Below are 18,524 nucleotides of genomic sequence, written 5' to 3' on the forward strand. Positions count from 1 at the left end.
AGTTTACGTGGGTATACTGATTTGTCAAAAAGGTACAATTAAGATTGTACCTTTCAATGTGTATGCATTTTATCTAAAAAATAATCAAAAACCTAATGAAGTGGGGGGTGGGAAATGGTTTGAAGTATAGATTAAACAAAAACAACATATGACTAGTAGATGTTAAAGCTGGGTGACAGGTCTATTATACTTTTTGGTATTTTGTATATGTTTTTAGTGTTCTGTAATAAAACACATGAAATGACAGAGTTGATCTATACTTAGTTCTTAAGATCTTGGTTACCTTTGGAAGGAGAAGGAGAATGTGATTATCAGGGGCATGAGCAAGTGTGATTCTATTTCTTGGTTACACAAGTGTATTTATTTTGTAGTAATTCATCAAGCTTTCCATAAATGTTTTGTGCATATGTTTCTGTATGCATGTTATATATCAATAAAAAGTTAAATATTAAAAAATTTACAAATTATATATATTAATACGTGGTTACTTATATTCATTCTATAAACATTTACTGCAAGTCTCCAATGCCTTGGGCATAGCTTAAAGGCTAAGGACACAAAGGCCATCGGCCCTCACAGGATTCACAGTATAAAGGGGAATGAGAAAACCCAGAACTACAGTATCTTCTCAAATGCCCAAATTTGTGACTATCATCAATTAAGTTGTGGGGGGTGAGGCTCCCTCACTGCTGAGAGACTGCCTCCCTCATACCAATGTCATGGGAAATGTGATTCGAATTCTGGTTAAATACTAAACAGCATAACTGTACTTGCAGTTACATATTCAACGAATATTGGTTAAACAGGGAAAAATAATCACCCAAAACTTCTGCTCTGAAAAATATTACTACAAGCAAAGTCAAAAGACAAGTGACAAATTAGGAAAAATATCTGTAATATGTAACAGACACAAAGGGCTAATATAGGAAAAGTGCCTAGAAAGAGTATTAAGAAAAAGATCAATAAAAATGAACAAGAGATATGGACAGTTCACAGAAAAAGAAATACAAATGGCTCTTCAACATATGAAAAATGGGGACAGGCACACTACGGCTCACAAGCCAAGTCTGCCCAGCCATACGTTTTTGTAAATAAAATTTTATTGAACACAATTTTGCCCGTTCATTTGTGCATTGTCTATGTCTGCTTTCATGCTACAATGCAAAGTTGAGTTGTTACAGCAGAGAATGGCTCACAAAGCTGAAAATATTTACTGTCTCACCCTTTAAAGAAAAAGCTTCCTGACCTCTGATCTAGAGAAGCAGAAATTAAATAGCACTTAGATATCATTCTTCATCTATCAGATTGTCAAAGTTCAAAAGTTTGAAAACACTGCTGCAGGGGCTTCTCATATGTCTTTTAAGAGTAAATTGGTAAAATTATTTAAATGATAATTTATTAATATTTTTCTCAGTTGATAATTTACCCATACTTTGTTCCCACAGTTCTTCTTTGGGGCACTTATTCTACAAGAGCACTTGAACATACATGTCATAGTTATTTATTGCAGCTCTGTTTGTTGCTCAGTTTGGAAAGATTTAAACCATTTTCACTGGACATAAGTAGAGAACTGGTTAAACTATGGATGTCTATCTATATAATGGAATAATATGTAGTTGTCTAAAAGAATGAGAAAGGTCTCCACATGCTGATCTAAAATATCTCCATAATATATTATTCAGTGAAAAATGTGAAGGGCAAAACAGCATGCATGGTGTGCTACTTGTGCATGGAATGGAGGAGGAGAAACTATATCCTTGTATTTTCTTAATATCTGCATAAAGAACCCTGGAAGGATGCATAAGAGCCTGATGATGGGTCAAGCTTGGGAACTGGATGGAGGAAGCAGCTCTTGGGTAAGACTCCTTGCTACATGTCTTTTTATAATTATTTGGTTATTGAGTCATATTCATTCACTGATTAACTGAGCATCTGATGGGTGCCAGGCACTATTCTACATGCACAGGATATAGTAGTCAACAAAAGAAACAAAAATCTCTCTTCTCCTAGGAGTTCCAGCAGGGGAGATGATACTAAACAAATAAATAAAATATATAGTATGGTGGATGATGGTAAGGTGATAAGAAGGAAAAAATGGGAAAAATAGGAAGAAGGATATGAAGTGCTGAATGTGTGTTTTGGGGAGAAGTGGATAGTGATGAGCAAAATTTACTGAGAAGGTGATTTATTTATTTGTTTATTTTAAAATTTTATGGGTACAAAGCAGCTATACATATTTATGGGGTACCAAAAGGTGACTTTTGAGAAAAAAAAAAACTTAAAGGAAATAGAATGGTGAGCCAGGCAAATATACTAAATATTCAAATCATTAAATTAAAATGAGTAATCATTCCATTTACTCTTTCTAACAACCTTGTTATGAGTTATTAATGAGTTCAGTACTATTAATGAGATTATCTTCATTATCAACTATCATATTCTGGTCCCAATGAGTTCCTTACAAACAATTAAAAAAGAAATGTTAAGTCCTCCAATCCAAGTGCTAATATAGAGGGAAATAAAACATGTGTGGGAGAGTGTGGGTGGGTGCCTAAGCCCATTGATTTGAGGTGGGGTAGGTTGAGGAGAGATGACCCTAAGAGAGTTCTGCAGACTGGGAGGGAGTCAGCCAGTCCAGGACTAAAAGGGAGAATTCTTGGTAAAGGAAAAGACTGTGCAAAAGCAATGAGGTAAGAAAACACCTGGCAAGTGGTTTAGAATAACTGGAGCAGAGGTCTTGGTCAGGGAGGGTAGTGACTAAATAAAAGCATGCAGTAGTAAAGGTCAGACATTAAAAGCTCTGGTAAGCCACAGAAGGACCTTCAGAGTAGGATGCCTCAAACCATCATCAAGTCCTTTCTTCCTTGCCTGCCTCTGCTCTAGGGCATGCTTTCTCAACTTCAGAACTATTGATGTCTTGGCCCCAATAATTCTTTGTTGCAGGAGATTGTCCTGTGCATTGTAGGATGTTTATCCACCCATTAGATGCCAGTAGCAGCCTGCACTTCTAAGCTGTAACACCCCAAAATACCTCCAGACATTGCCAGAAGTCCCCTTGCAGAGCAAAATCACACCTGATATGAACCACTGATCTAAAGATTGAAAAAGCTAAAATTCTCATTTTTCCAGCTTCCCTTGCAGCTAGAAATGACCATGTGACACAGTCCTGGCCAATGAAATCTGAGAGGAGATCTACTGGAATCTCCTTCCATTTTCTGCCTTTTTTGATCTTGAATCAGCCTGAACAACAGCAGCCATTTGGCAGCCATGAGATGACAAACATAGAAAAACGGCTTTGAGAATCACAGAGATATTGGCCCCTACATTTTTTCTTGTATATATTTAAGGTGTACAACCTGATGTTTTTCTACACATACACTTTGTTAAATGATTACTCCAGTCAAGTGAACAAACATATTCATCACCTTCTTTTTATTTTTGTGTGTGGTAAAAGCACCTAAAATCTACTCTCTTGGCAAATTTTCAGTATACAATAAAATATTTTTAACTGTCATCCTCATGCTATACATTAGAACTCTAGACTTATTCATCCCACAAAACTGCAAGTTTCTATCTTTGGACATAACTTCTCATATCCTCCTCTTTGCCCCTGATAACTACTATTCTACTGTCTGTTTCTATGTATTCAACATTTTTTTTTAGGTTTTATGTGTAAGTGAGATCATACAGTATTTTTATTTCTGTCTCTGACTGGGTATATACCCAAAGGAAGTGAAATCAGCATCTTTAAAGATATCTGCACTCCCATACTCATTGTAGCTCTATTCACAATAGTCAAGATATGCAGACAACCAAAGTGTCCATCAATGGATGAATAGATTTTAAAAACTGTGGCATATTTACAAAATGAAATATTATTTAGCCTTAACAAAGAAGGAGATACTGCCACTTGTGACAACATGGATAAAGCTGGAATATATTACACTGAGTAAAATAAGCCAGACAGAGAGAGAAAAACACAGGCCTCTACATGTTTGTGCTAATGAGCCAATGTTAGCAACCACCTACCTCCAGACTTCTTATTATGTGGGTAAGATAACGTCTATGTGTTTAGGCCACCAAGTTGAGGTTTTCATTTTTTGCAGTTGAAAACAATCCTGACTCTTAAATCACACAAAATTGTTTGGATTTTATCCCAGAGATAATGAGAATCCACTGAGGGATGCTAAAAAATAAAAAGAATTGCATCATCACATCTGAATTTTGGAAACATCATTTTGCTACAAAATACAGACTGTGAAACAAGATTGTGGAGGCAAGACCACGGCAAATACCATTATGATAAGGCAGGCAAAAACATGATGGGGCTTGGAGCCAGTCAATCAATGATGGTGGAACTAAAGTGGATGCCATACATTTTAAGAGGCAAAATCAATCGACCCAAACCAGTTGGATATGGGCAGTGAAGAAGATGCATCAAAGGTTAAAAATCCTATTTCTGGATTAGGTGATGCCCTAGATGGATATATAAAAGAAAGAGCATATTTAAAGAGAAGGACAATATTCTATTCTAGGCTGGAGTGAATTTGAAATGCTTGTAGCATAACCAAATAGTTATTTTCAGGACACTTAGATAAGAAGCTCAGGAAGTTAGAAAAGACAGAGGCATGATAATTGTCTAATATATGTATGGTATAATTCAAAATTTAATATTTTAATAAAATAACATTTCTTACTATGAAGTAATATCAATGAATTGTTATTAAAAATACAGCTAAGCAAAAGAAAATTAAAAATACATATACCTTCACCCACAAAAATGTGGTTACCTATACATATGAATATACATACATAAATGGGATTATAATGTATATGATGTGTGGCAACAGGCTTTATTTACCTAGTAGAATGTCATAAACATCTTTCTGTTTCAATTAATACTCACAAATTTTCCCTAATATTTTTGCTACATGTATTATAAATAATTCTGTGATGAATCATCCTCATAGTAAAATTTCTGCCTGTATCCCTAATTCTTTCCTTAGGAGACATTTCCAGAAGTGGGATTTCTGGCTAGCATATGTGTTTTTAAGGGCTTTGATGGATATTGTCAAATTATTTTTTAGAGAGGTTGTAGCAATTCACAATTCCATCAGCACGATGTGTAAGTACTCATCTCCCCAGACTTTCTCCAAGACTAAAATTATGTACTTAATCAGTCAAGTCTTTGAGAAATGTATAAAATAAAAATGTTAATCTCATTGCAGTTTCCATTTTGCATTTTTCTGCCAGAATTTGAGCTGTTTATGTTTTATTGATAATTTGTATTTCTTCTTTTGCAAACTGTTGATTCTTGTTTTTTGTCCACTTTCCTTTTGGGACACTTTTATTGATTTGTAAGAGCTCTTTATTTGTTACAGACTTTAACTCTTCTTCATTAATGTTTCATTTTCCCCTAGTTTGACACTTGTCATTTACTTGTAGGGCCCATTATGGCAAGCAGATATTTACAATTATTGGAATGGTCAAGGTTTGAAATGTTTGTTGTGAAGAATGGGCACAAGATGTGTCCAGAAATAAATAGGGAGATTAAAGTATGATGTGAAAAGCTCAGCTGAGATTGGAGACTATGAATTTCTAGTAGCTTCAAATGGCAAATTATACTGGTGTTTGATAATTTGTACAGAGTGAGAAAGGGTCACTTTTCTTAAGTCATCTAATATGAACCCTGGCTAGATTAGAACTGGAAAGTAAAACCAGTCCTTGCCCAAAGAGAAATCCAATCAGAACCTCAGTCCCCTTCTTTTTACATAAAATCCGGAGACCATCAGGCAAAACAAAAACAAAATATCAAATATTTTAAAACTCAACCAGCAGGGGAGCAGTTTGGTCATTCAAGCCATTGAGCATTTTCATGTAACTTTAAATGGCTCCTTTTATATAAACCGTATCTGTTTCCAATAAATGATCTTGAGGAGAAAGTCAGCCATCTTCCTAAAGAGTACAACTTTGAACCAAAAAAGGGGTGAATATAAGACTCTCCCAACTCACATGCCTTCTTCTGTCTCCATCTCTCCCACAAGGTTACCAAGCACCTTAGACACCCCCCTAACAAAGAACACACACACACACACACAAGAAAGTGAGCAGGATTTACTCAGAGTTGGGGTTTCACCTACTGGTTTACTCAGAAGCTACACAAAAGAATAAGGCAGTTATGTGTATTAGCAAATGTGTTGCTGAAATAAGGGACCCCGTGGATAGGAGAGGAGGCAACAGATGCACTGGGAGAAAATACGAGGGGCCAGGGGCCCTGCGGGGTTGAAGATCTGATAGAGCAGAATGAGGACATGAGACAGCTATAAGATTAGGACATTTTCCACAATTTTTTTCCATCATACTTTTCATCATTGCTTCCAATCCATTTATTTGATTTTCTTCACTAAAAACAATGGTTATTTGTATCTTGAATATTCAAATACATATTTGAAATTTTCTTTATTAATTTCACTTATAATCAGGGAGTGTTCCCCATTTCAGAATAGATTTTCAGTCATTGAGTCTACACACTGGATCCAAATTTTATTTTAGCCACACTGCTTTTCCATTTCCTTGCGTTTTCGTTTTATCTCACCCATACTTACTTAAAGAAGCATTGTCTTCCTGCATCCCAAGTAGTGTTTAATTCAAGAGTATAGGGCAGGAAGGAGAAAGTTTGGAGGTGAGAGAAAAACAGGGCCATGTACTTTTCAGCCTTGACAAGATCACAAGACACATGGTAAACACAGGACTATTCAATGAGTTACCACTTTCAGTGGTCACAATTCAGGGTCATGTTGACTGAAACGGAAAATTGCCAGGTACCTTCTGTGCTGAGCAGAGGTCCAAAGTGCAGTGCTCTGTCTGCTCTCATGTGAGACATATTTTTGCGACAGCTGATTCACAGGTATCCTTTGGGTCTTTGGAAACTACAGACCCTCTCTGCCAGCCCCACTTCATTTGAGGGATAGCTTCACTACAGAGCTAAGGAAATTATGCTTCAATTGCTTGTGAAAACAATGTCTGGATTTCAAACCTCTCTTCCAGCTCTTGTGTCCCTTCTCTCCAATGTTGCCTTGAAGCAAGAGCAAAGATGAGATTCCTCTAATGGGTGAGTGCCTGGAGAAGGAGGCCCTGGACTTCCTTAAGGGGAAAGAGGAGCTGACTGGTGACCTAGGCCTTCACTGATCTAAGAAGGCAGAGCCCTGGACCTGAGGCACAAGCAGACTACATGCTGCAGCTCGCCCAGCACAAGGCCCTGAGCAGTCCTTTTTTTCTGAAATCAGGTTGCGCGTCATCCAAGATCCTCTCACAAAGAGAAGCCATGAACTTCCTTGGCTCATGGAACTCTCCACTTGGCTGAGAATTGCCACTGTAAATCATAATGTCAGGTTTGCATTTCAACTCTTAGACCACCATGTGGCAACCCTGCCTAGAGAATTAGAAAGTAAAACCAGTCCTCGCCCAAAGGAAATCCAATTGAAACCCTAGTTCCTTCCTTTTTATACAATATATCCAGAGACATCAGGCAAAACAAAACAAAACAAAAACAAAAGCAAAGTATCAAGAAATTAAAAACTCATTCAAGCAACAGAGGAACAGTTTAGTCATTTAAACCAGTGAGCATTTTCATGTATTTTTAAATGACTCCTTTTATATGAGCAACATCTGTTTTCAAGAAATGATCCTGAGGAGAAAATCAGCCATCTTACTGAAGAGTACAACTTTGAACCAACGAAGGGACAAATATCAGACTCTTCCATACTCCACATGCCTTCTGTCTTCATCTCTTCTACAGCTTCATCAAATACCTCAGAAAGGCCCCAAACACAGAACATATAAACATATACTGTCTCTCCCATACACACAGTCTCACACACAGGCAGCCTGTGTGAGGTTAACTGCATAGAATAACCAGGCTGAGGTACTCCATCAGCCCCCTCCTTCGTCAGAGTTAATGCATAGTGACAGAAGCCAACAGTAGCCCCGGGCCACTTCAATCACTCACTTGAGCAGCTAAACATTTTCTGCAAGACAAAGCTCTTAGAACCCTTCATTTTTCAAATTAGAGAATGACAAGCTTAACTCCCAACCTGGAGACCTTTCATCTCAAAGCTCAGCATGGCAGAGCAGTAGCTATGATTATGTAGCATGTCCTTACTGAGAATAAGGCCAGAGATGGCCACTCAGGAGACAACCTTGGACCCAGCCCCAGACCTCAGTCCCGGCACAGTGAAAACCAGGCACCTACCTGAGACAAAGGAATAGGCCGCTAGGATGTTGCTGAGCAAAGCCATCTCCACGTGCTCTGGGCTGTGGCTGAGGGGCAGCCTCATAGGACATCCAGAGGGGACCTCCTGGAGGTGCTTGGCTGAATCAACGTGGCCACTCTCCTTCTTCTCTTCTATTTGGGAACACAAAGTGAGTGATAAGGCACATTCTGCTGTCCTGAGGCCATGTTCCAGGTAGCCTGGACTCCTAAAGACATACTTTTGCAACAGCTGATTTGCAGGTGTCCCTTGGGGCTTTGGAAACTACAGACCCTCTCTGGCCAGCCCCACTTTATTCTGGGGGATAGCTTCACTGTAGAGCTAAGGAAATTATCCTTCAATTGCTTGTGAAAACTATGCTTGCAAAAACTAGCCAGGCTCCTAAAGAAAGACCAGCGAGCTCTCCCAGCCAGGGTGGCCACAAAGATTTGGGGTCTTGTGCTCTTTGTTCAAGTGAGCTTCCTGGCTTTCAAGGAAGTAGAAACTCCTTACATCCCTGATTTTCCTGACCTTTCTCCTTTCTCTTCCCCGTATCTTCCTAATTCCCACTAAACAATTCCCTCTTACCTCTTCTGGAACTCTTTACTTGATTCTCCCTGGTTCATCTTTGAGGCACAGCCCATCAGGTTCAAATCATCATGACATTCATCACTGCATTTGAACTACAAGCCACAGCCCTCTCCTCTCCTGCTGTGCTTTCCCAGGAGCCTGCACTGATGATACTTGTGTACCTTGATCAGTTTGCCTCATCCCTCAGGTCACTAAATGTGTGCCTTTGGCAGTGGTTCAGAGCTGGCTCTCCCAGAACTGCCAAAGCGGTTCCCATTCTAAAATATCTACAGGAATTTGAGAGCTCGAGCTGCTCCCTGCCTCTAGCTCCATGACTCCACCTGTGACTGTGATGGGCCAGTAGAACACACACATGGCCCAGACTGCCCATCCATAGAACCAACCCTCCAGGGATCAGAACAGAGACTTGGGATCTCAGCGCTCCAGTCTCTGGCTGGAAGAGCACATCCTCTCCCCAGCTGCTGCAGCGCAAGCCTGGCATTAGCATTACCCAGTTACTCAGCAAAGGCTTTACAGAGAGCTCCTGAGCACGAAGTGGGAGAGAGGTGGCAAAGACCCAATTCGATGCTGCTATGAACTGCTCATGAACAGCTCATTCGATGCTGCTATGAACTGCTCATGAACAGCTCATTCGATGCTGCTATGAACTGAAGGCAGGCAATTGAGTCACAGAGTGTAGAGGGGTGTCAAAGCTTGGAGAATGAACCTGGGCTCTCAGTGGGTCACAGATATGAGTAACATGGGCCACAATTAGAAGGCCTGGAGAGTGGCAGTTCCATGAGGTAAACAGAATGGGCTACAACAGAACACTCTCAGGCTGGTAGATTTCAGCAGGCTTCAGGAAAGACCAAAACAAGAAAACACCAACCAACTCACAGGCACAAAGAAATAACCATAAAATCCTTGGAGCAGCCGGAGGCTCTGAGAGTGACAGGAGAAGGAGTGGGAGCTCCAGGGGCTTTGAAAAGAGACTGGCTGTTGTTAAGAGACCCTTGAGCTGCTGAGCCAGAACACAGCGCCTCTTTCAACCGTCATTTGTGTTCCTAAAAGGTGGCAACTGGATGATACAGGTGAATGGTTAGAACCATCACACTGAGTTCAGAGGCTGTTCTACAGATCTGAGGACTTCAAGACCCAGGAAAAGAGTGAAGCTACTGGAATATGTCTGAGTGTGTAGTGAGCCATGTCTATTTTAAAACCATTCCCTCCTTCCTGTCTCCACTAATGTTACCAGAGTGCAAGTCTTATCATTTTATTTCTGGGAGTTTTGCAACAATCTCCTACCTGGTCTTTCTGCTGATACCTCCTTCCTTCTCAATATCGCACCCATTCTTATTAACAGGGTCATTTTTCTGTAGTACAAATATGATCACATCACTCCACAACCCAACTCTAATGAATTTCCATTGACCTCTTAACACAATACACATCCACTTTCACAATATCTGACCTCTGCCTTACCTCCTAATGTATCTCCTATCCAAGCTGACAGTCACACACATATATACACACAGATAATAAGCATGTTTAGAGCTTCAACAATACTAGATTACTTTTAGTTCCCCCAAGTAGAGCAAGCTCTTTCACCTCTTCATGCTTTTGGTCACACTCTTCCTTTTGCCTAAATGCCCCCCTTCTCTTCATCTGTCTGGCAAATGTTTCCTATAAGAAAGAATTCAGAAGTTTTATGGCAGTCCCAAAATCTCAATGACGTTTTTTGCAGAAATAAAAAAATCCATACTGAAATTCATATGGAATCTCAGGGGACCCCAAATAGTCGAAACAATCTTGAAAATTAACAAAGTTAGACATCTCACTCTTCCTGATTTCAAAACTTATTATAAATCTATAGTAATCAAAACAGTGTAGGCCTAGCATATAAAAACAGACATGTAGCTTAATGGAATAGAATAGAACATCCAAAAATAAACCCTTACATATATGTTCAAATTATTTTTGCAAGGGTGCCAAGACCATTCAATGGGAAAAGACTGCCTTTTCAGCAAACAGTGTTGGAAAAACTGGATGTCCATGTGCAAAAGGATGAAGTTGGACCCTTACCTTATACTATATAAAAAATTAACTCAAAATGTGTCAAAGACCTAAATATAACAGCTAAAAATTTTAGAAGATTGTTAGAAGAAAACATAGGGGTAAACATTCATGACACTGGATTTGACAATGATTTCTTGGATATGACACCAAAAGCACAGGCAACAAAAGTAAAAAAAGGACTCTATTAAAATTAAAAACTTCTGTGCATCACAGGGTACAACAGAGTAAAAAGGCAACCCACAAAATGGGAGAAAATATTTGCAAATAATGTATCTGATAAAGGGTTAATATCCAGACTGCTACGTATCCTAATTCCTAATATCAGAACTCCTACAACTCAACAACTAAAAACAAAGAGCTCAATTTAAAAATGGGCAACAGACTTAGAGCAATATTTCTCCAAAGATACACAAGTAGTCAACAGGCACATGAAAAGATGCTCCACATAACCAAGCATTAATGAAATCAAAATCAAAACCACAATGAAATATCATCTCATACCTGTTAGGATGACTACTATCAAAAATCAGAAAATAAGTATTGGAACCCTTGTGCACTGTTGTTGGGAAGGTAAAATTGTGCAGCCACTATGGAAAATGGGATGACTATTCCTTAAAAAATATTTAAATGGAATTATCCTATGACCCAGCAATTCCACCTCTGGGTATATACTCAAAGGATTTTAAAGCAGAGACTTGGAACAGAATTTGTACACCAATGTTCAGAGCTGCATTATTCACAATAGCCAAAAGGTGGAAGTAACCCAAATGTCCATCCACAGATGGATGAATAAATAAAATGTTGTCTACAAATACAATGCAATATTACACACAGCCTTAAAAAGGAAGGCATAAACATGGATTAAACTTGAGGACATTAGCCTAAGTGAAATAAGCCAGTCAAAAAGGACAGGTATTATATGATTCCACATGTATGAAGCACCAACAGTGGTCATATTCATAGAGACAGAAAGTAGAGTAGTGGTTGTCAGGAGCAGGGGCAGGGAAAAGATAATTATTGAACAGGGTACAGGGTACAAAGTTTCTGTTTTGCAAGATGAAAAGAGTTCTGGGGAAGGATGATGGTGATGGTTGCACAATAATGTAAATATACTTAATGCCACTCAACTATACACTTAAAAGTAATTTAAGATGATGAATTTTGTTATATGTATTTTACCACAATTTAAAAACTGTGTTGGTGAGGTAAAACAGTGAATTTTGAAGGTTACTTTATTTAAAGAATCTTGCAATCAAATTTTGGTTTTAAGTTAACAAGGATGATGGCAGAGTTATCTTTTAGCAGTATTAAATTTGAAGTCAATAAAATTCGAATTCATATCACATTATGAATATGGCTTAATTTTAAGTAAGAGATGTTATTGCACTTGTTTTTAAAAATTGGATTGTAAATAAGTGTAATCTATCATATTTATAGATTAACAGGAAAAAGATAGTATGAATAGATGAAAAAATGTATTTGTGTAAAATTTAATAAAAAATTCATGATTTAAGCAAAGGAAAGACCTATTGCGGTGAAGCCCCGTGTGAGTCTTCCAAATGCCTTTCTTTGGCTATCAAAGTGTCCAAATATTCTTCTAATATTGTGCCTATGATATTGCAATTGGAACTGAGTGTCCCCTGGTATGTCAACCCCATACATAGTGTTCAGGGGGTGATAATCTCATTATCCCTTTAGCTACCTGGGGAGAGGTGTGCTGTCAGGAGCAGAGAAGTTTCTGGTAAGAACAATTCATCTCTGATGATGTTGGCATCAGCCAGTAGAGGTTCTAAAACTTGCTTGGCCCCAGTTGGCTTCTCAGACTCTGAAAGAAAAAAGCAGCACAAAAACCATCACATACCCAGGAGATCACCTCATACCTTAGACCTGGTATGGGTGTGAACATAGCAGAGAAGCTTTGGTGGCTAGTGTCTGGATCCTTGGAAGGATGAATGACATCCCCAGAGAGGAGAAAGCCCATTGACAGAGTGTAATCTGGAATTTGAACTAGACAGCCAGATAAACCAATCTCCCAAGGTCATACCAGAAAGGATACAAGAGGTAAAAGATCAAAGAAACATGCTTCCTCTCCGCTCCTGTCAGCCAAAATCCACAAAACAGCTAGTGTGGGATGTCCCAATCTGGCCCCTCATCAGTGAAGCTTGCAGGCCAGCCTCTCTGTAACAGGAAGGGAGGGAATTCTGTTTCCTTCTAGCAATGCCCAGATGGGCCATGAAATGAAGTCTCACACAGCTCTGTAGGAACTAGAATCCTGGAAATGCTGATATGTAGATTCCTACACCCTGTGCCTTCCATGCTGAAGCGTCAAGGCCTCTGCTCAGCCCAGCTAGGAAATCTCTTCTCTGTGTCTAGCTTCACTTAGAAGCTTACAGGAAGAAAGAAATCAGTCACGGAGCTCTGAGCATTGAGCTGTCCCCACTTCACGTGTGCACACTCATTCATTCGTCATCATCACACCCTGCCAACTACTGTGGCTTCCAACTTCTGCTTATTGATTACTTTACAGAGACACGTCTCATCTGCTTCTTCCCCAAAATGGACTGGTGGTGCCATCCTATGTTAATTTTACAGGTCAAGAAAATAAGGGCAAGAAAGAAAAGGAAACTGGAAGCACGGGATGGGTAACTGTCTACAGACTCATGTACCAAAGTGCAGAAGTAGGTCTTTGAGGCCCATTGACCTTCCACTCTAAACTGGTGAAAACCATCAGACACTGACCCTAGGACGGTCACATGGAGTCTGAAGAGCAAAAGCTCAAATGGAAAAACAGTCCTTATATCACTGGCTGGGGAGAGGATACACATGGCCCCGGAGAAATAACTGAGCCGAGAGAAACCCCAATTTTCTCTGTAGCGCTGATAAGCACCTGGGGATGATACATCTAACATGCCAGCCTGCCAGCCACTTGGCTTCCACTGCCCCATCAACCTTCCCCTCCCAACCATCACAGCGAATCATTTCCAGAGATGAATCCTGGACCTTGTCATCACCTGGAAAGGTTTCACCTCTGCATACTGGGCTGTGAACTCCTTAAGGGCAGGGACCATGCCTTAATTCTTATCTTTGTTCTCAGAGTTTCCCACAATAAGTGCACAGAGCTAATGCTCAGGGACTGTTTGCTGGATGAATGACTCACACTGAGAAATCTCACTCTCCAATCAGAACCTCTATCCTACCTCTCTGATATGGTTTGGCTGTGTCCCCACTGAAATCTCATCTTGTAATATAGTTCCTACAATCCCCAAGTGTTGTAGGAGGGACCCAGTTGGGGGGTAATTGAATCATGGGGCAGTTACCCCCATGCTTCTGTTCTCCTAATAGTGAGTGAGTTCTCATGAGATCTGATGGTTTTATAAGGGGCATTTCCCCCTTTTGCTCAGTACTTCTCCTTGATGCTGCCATGTGAAGAAGGACATGTTTGCTTCCCCTTCCACCATGATCCTAAGGCCTCCCCAGCCATACAGAACTGTGAGTCAATTAAACTTCTTTCCTTTATAAATTACTCAGTCACGGGTATATCTTTATTAGCAGTGTGAGAATACTGCTATGCACTCTCCATACCTGAATCAAAGTAAATGTGCTCCCCAAGCTCTCTGAGGCTTCTATCTTCTCATCCCCTCCCTGCTCACTCCGTTTATCACTGTCATCCTAGAGTCATCTTTTCTCTGCACAGCCTGGCTACTACAACTATACTACATGCTTCTCTCACCAGGACCCTTCTGCTGCCCTCTCCTCAACCTCAGGCCTAACTCCCAAAGCACTCCAACCCTCACCTGCCTGCTCTCCTCCCTACAGGCTAGTGGTTCTGAAAAAGTATAATCATTCATAAAGACTTCATAGAGAGGTAACATTCAAATTGAATGTTGAGCAACTGCATATTAATTTAACTGCTGAGTATTAATTTAATAATGAATTATACTAATAGCCCACATTTATTGAGACCTTTCTCTTCAACCAGATAATTTGCTAAGTGCTATTTAAGTTTCATAAAAGTCCCATGAGGTAGATTCTGTTATCCTTGCTCTTCAGATGGGAAAACTGAGCTATGGAGAGGTAAAATTGCCCAAGATCACCTAGCTAGAAAATGATAAAGTTGGAATTTAAACTGAGTCAGTCCAACTCCAGTGCTCTTAACTTTGAAACTATACTTTGCTAGGGTAAAGGAAAGCACTGGAGACAGAAGGAAGAGCAGGAGCTAAAGTACATGGCACATCTTTAGCACAGGAGCAAAGGGATAGGCAGAGAAACTGAACAGAAGTCAAAGCTGCAAAGGCAAAGTTGGAACTGCATTTTGGTGGATCTGCAGTGCCTCACAGAGGTTGAGCTTTATTTTATGGACAGTAAATAATATTAACAGGAGAGTGACATGGTCAGTTCTGCTTTGTAGGAAGAAAACACTGGCAGAAGTGTGGAGGATGTGTTGGAGAAGCCAGAGATGGTCTGAAAGACTTATTGGGGGTTCAACTCAGTAGTCCAGGTAAAGGATAATGCACACCAAGAACCAAGGAGATGAGGTAGCTGAAGAAGCCAGCAATCCAGAAACCCAACACAACTGGTGCAGACAAACAGACTCCCAACAAATGCCTGCTCTCTCTAGCCAGAGGACCAGGAAAGGAGTGTTCTAGCAAGACAGAAAACTCTTAGACAATAGACACTCTACTTCAGCCAAACATCATTTTAAAAAACAAAAATCCCATGGCCTCATCCACACCCACACCCACACCCACACCCACACCGGCAAAGCCTGAGTAGATAGCCTAGACTTTCACCCTTAAGAGACTATAGCAAGAAACTCCAACACCCTTGCCAGAGTGATGTCAGAGAAGGCCCAAGGGGAGAGATGAGACTTTCATCTGAGATTGCTAGTAATGAGCTACCTTCCGTGGCAATATCAGTAAGGACTACATGGGAAGCCTGGACATCCACCCCCTCCTAGAAATAACTAGATACTCCTCCCACTCCCCCTCTCCACTGGGGTATCAGAGGCAGCCTAGTCAGGACTCTCATCACTACCAGTGGTTACAAGCCCCACATCAGTGGAGACCACATGGGATCCAGAACTCCCGTCCCCATCCAGCAGTAATGAGGAGTCAATCAATTGATGTGAACACTAAGATGATAGGGATAATAGAATTACCTGGCAAAGATTTTTAAACACCATGATTTTAAAAATACTTCAACAAGCAATTATGCACATGCTCAAAACAAATAAAGAAATTAAAAGCCTCAGCAGAGAAATAAAAAGTCTCTGCAAATAAAGAGAAGACATAAGGAAAAAATAGAATTTTATGATTAAAAAAATACAATAATGAGCAGCGTTTGGAAACTCACATTGTGAACTTTTGCTCCAAGAACCACCACAGGAACATACCAGGGCAACTGAAAGAATTCACCGACCCTTTGAAAGAAGTGGCTTGCCACTGCAAACTCCATGAAACAGCCAAACACACAGTCAGTGCCCGAAGTGTGAGGGGAGGAAAGTCTGCCTCTGAACATACATCCTCACTGGGGAACCTGGAAATCTAGATCATGGAAGAAGGATTTAACTTTACCTAGAGCTGAAATGAAATTTAGAGAGCTGAGCAAAATATAAAAGTAGAAGAAGCAGTGGGAAGTGCCCTGTAGGCACTCCTGATCCCCAGGGAAGCCCAGCAAAGCCATTTCTCACTTTATCTCACAGGGTTCCTAGGGGAAGGCAGCCAGTGGAATTGGGGAAGGGCCACAGGGAGGAGACTTCCAGCTGAACTTTGTAATAATTTTGATCAAGTATGAATTTTCCTAGGCAGAATCTGATGGGTGGGGGCGAATAGGAAGTGCAGATATGAGCACAGAAGCTGCAGCAGTCAGGGAGGGGTGAGGCCTGAAAGCCCTGCTTGCTTTCTCAGCAGGGAGGCTTGTAGCCTGGGGCAACATCTCAGCCCTGTGCACCAGAGGCCTGTAAATAAATTCGGCTCTGTTGGCTGTTGGCAGGAGTGAGACTGGCCTTCCTGGCTGTGTGGGAGCTGGGTGAGGTCTGTCACTGCGGGCTTTCCCCGACTTCCCTGGCAATCTGTACGAAGCATCGGAAGCAGCTATAATCCCCTTTGGAACATAACTCCATTGGCCTGAGAACCACTGCCCCGTCCTCCCAAGTGGTCTCCGCAGGCACCACCCAAGAAGAGTCTGAACTCAGACACACCTAGCCCTACTCCCACCTGATGGTCTTTTTCTACCCACTTGGGTAGCCGAAGACAAAAGACATAAACTTGCAGGAGCTCTATAGCACCCCCCATTGCCTGAGAAACCCGAAGTTATTCAGGTGACCTTAGGGCAAGCTTGCATCCCCCAATATAACCACAGCTGATGTCTCTTGAAAGCATCACCTCCTGGCTGGAGGGCAACCAACTCAAGCCATTACAGCAACTCATGACAGAACAACCCTGCTCCAAGAAAGGAGAAAACAACAGCTAATTTCACTATCTGTAACATCCTGGCTAACCAGAGGTACTGAATCTGTCTATGTGACAACTTCCCTATAAGCATAACCAGCATTTAAGAAAACCAATGCACTAAACAAAACTACAACCAAGGACTCTCACAGAATCCACTTCACTCTCCTGCTACCTCCACCAGAACAGGTGCTGGTATCCATGGCTGAGAGATCTGAAGATAGATCGCATCAAAGGACTATCTGCAGACACTCCCCAGTACCAGCCTGGAGCACGGTAGTTCAGCAAACCCTAACCCTAACACTAACCTTGAATATATATGCACCTAACACTGGAGATCCCAAATTTATAAGATAATTACCACTTGACCTAAGAAATGAGGTAGACAGCAACACAATAATATTGGGGAATTTTAATACCCCACAGACAGCACTAGACAGGTCATCAAGACAGAATGTCAACAAAGAAACAATGGGCTTAAACTATACCCTAGAACAAAGGAACTTAACAGATATTTACAGAATATTCTGCCCAACAACAGCAGAATATACATTCTATTCATCAGCACACAGAACATTATTCAAGATAGACCATATGATAGACCACAAAACAAGTCTCAATTAATTTAAGAAAATCAAAATTATATTGACTACTCTCTCAGAACACAGTGGAATAAAATTGGAAATCAACTCCAAAAGGAACCTCAAAACCATGCAAATATATGGAAATTAAGTAATCAGCTCCTGAATGATCTTTGGGTCAACGATGAAATAAAGATGGAAATTTAAAAATCATCTGAACGGAATAATAATGAAACAATCTATCACGACCCCTGGGATACAGCAAAAGTGGTGCTAAGAGGAAATTTCACAGCATTAAATGCCTAAATCAAAAAATCTGAAAGAGCTCAAATAGACAATCTAAGGTCACACCTTAAGGAACTAGAGAAACAAGAACAAACCAAACCCAAAACATAGGAGATGAAAAAAAATAACAAGAATCGCAACAGAACTAAATGAAATTGAAATAAACAAAAAACAATACAAAAGAAATGAAACAAAAAGCTGGTTATTTGAAAAGATAAACAAAATTGTTAGACCATTCATGAGATTAACCAAGAAGAGAGACGATCCAAATAAATTCAACTGGAAAAGAAACAGGAGATATTACAACTGATACA

The 18,524-nt window shown here is 40.3% G+C and overlaps 1 protein-coding gene across 2 annotated transcripts in view; it reads right to left on the minus strand.

Moving 5' to 3' along the window:
- EVA1A (eva-1 homolog A, regulator of programmed cell death) overlaps positions 1-18,524 on the minus strand; it is a 74,798-nt gene that overhangs the window by 16,235 nt on the left and 40,039 nt on the right. For both annotated transcript variants that reach the window (XM_003268717.4, XM_004090426.2), the window contains exons 2-3: positions 12,598-12,720; positions 8,252-8,404 (exon numbers count right to left, since the gene is read on the minus strand). In XM_003268717.4, the coding sequence (XP_003268765.1) occupies positions 8,252-8,336 (85 nt within the window). In that variant the 5' untranslated portion in view covers positions 8,337-8,404; positions 12,598-12,720. The remainder of the gene's footprint in view (positions 1-8,251; positions 8,405-12,597; positions 12,721-18,524) is intronic.

The sequence above is a fragment of the Nomascus leucogenys genome, chromosome 14 (assembly GCF_006542625.1).
Source record: "Nomascus leucogenys isolate Asia chromosome 14, Asia_NLE_v1, whole genome shotgun sequence".
Classification (NCBI taxonomy): domain Eukaryota; kingdom Metazoa; phylum Chordata; class Mammalia; order Primates; family Hylobatidae; genus Nomascus; species Nomascus leucogenys.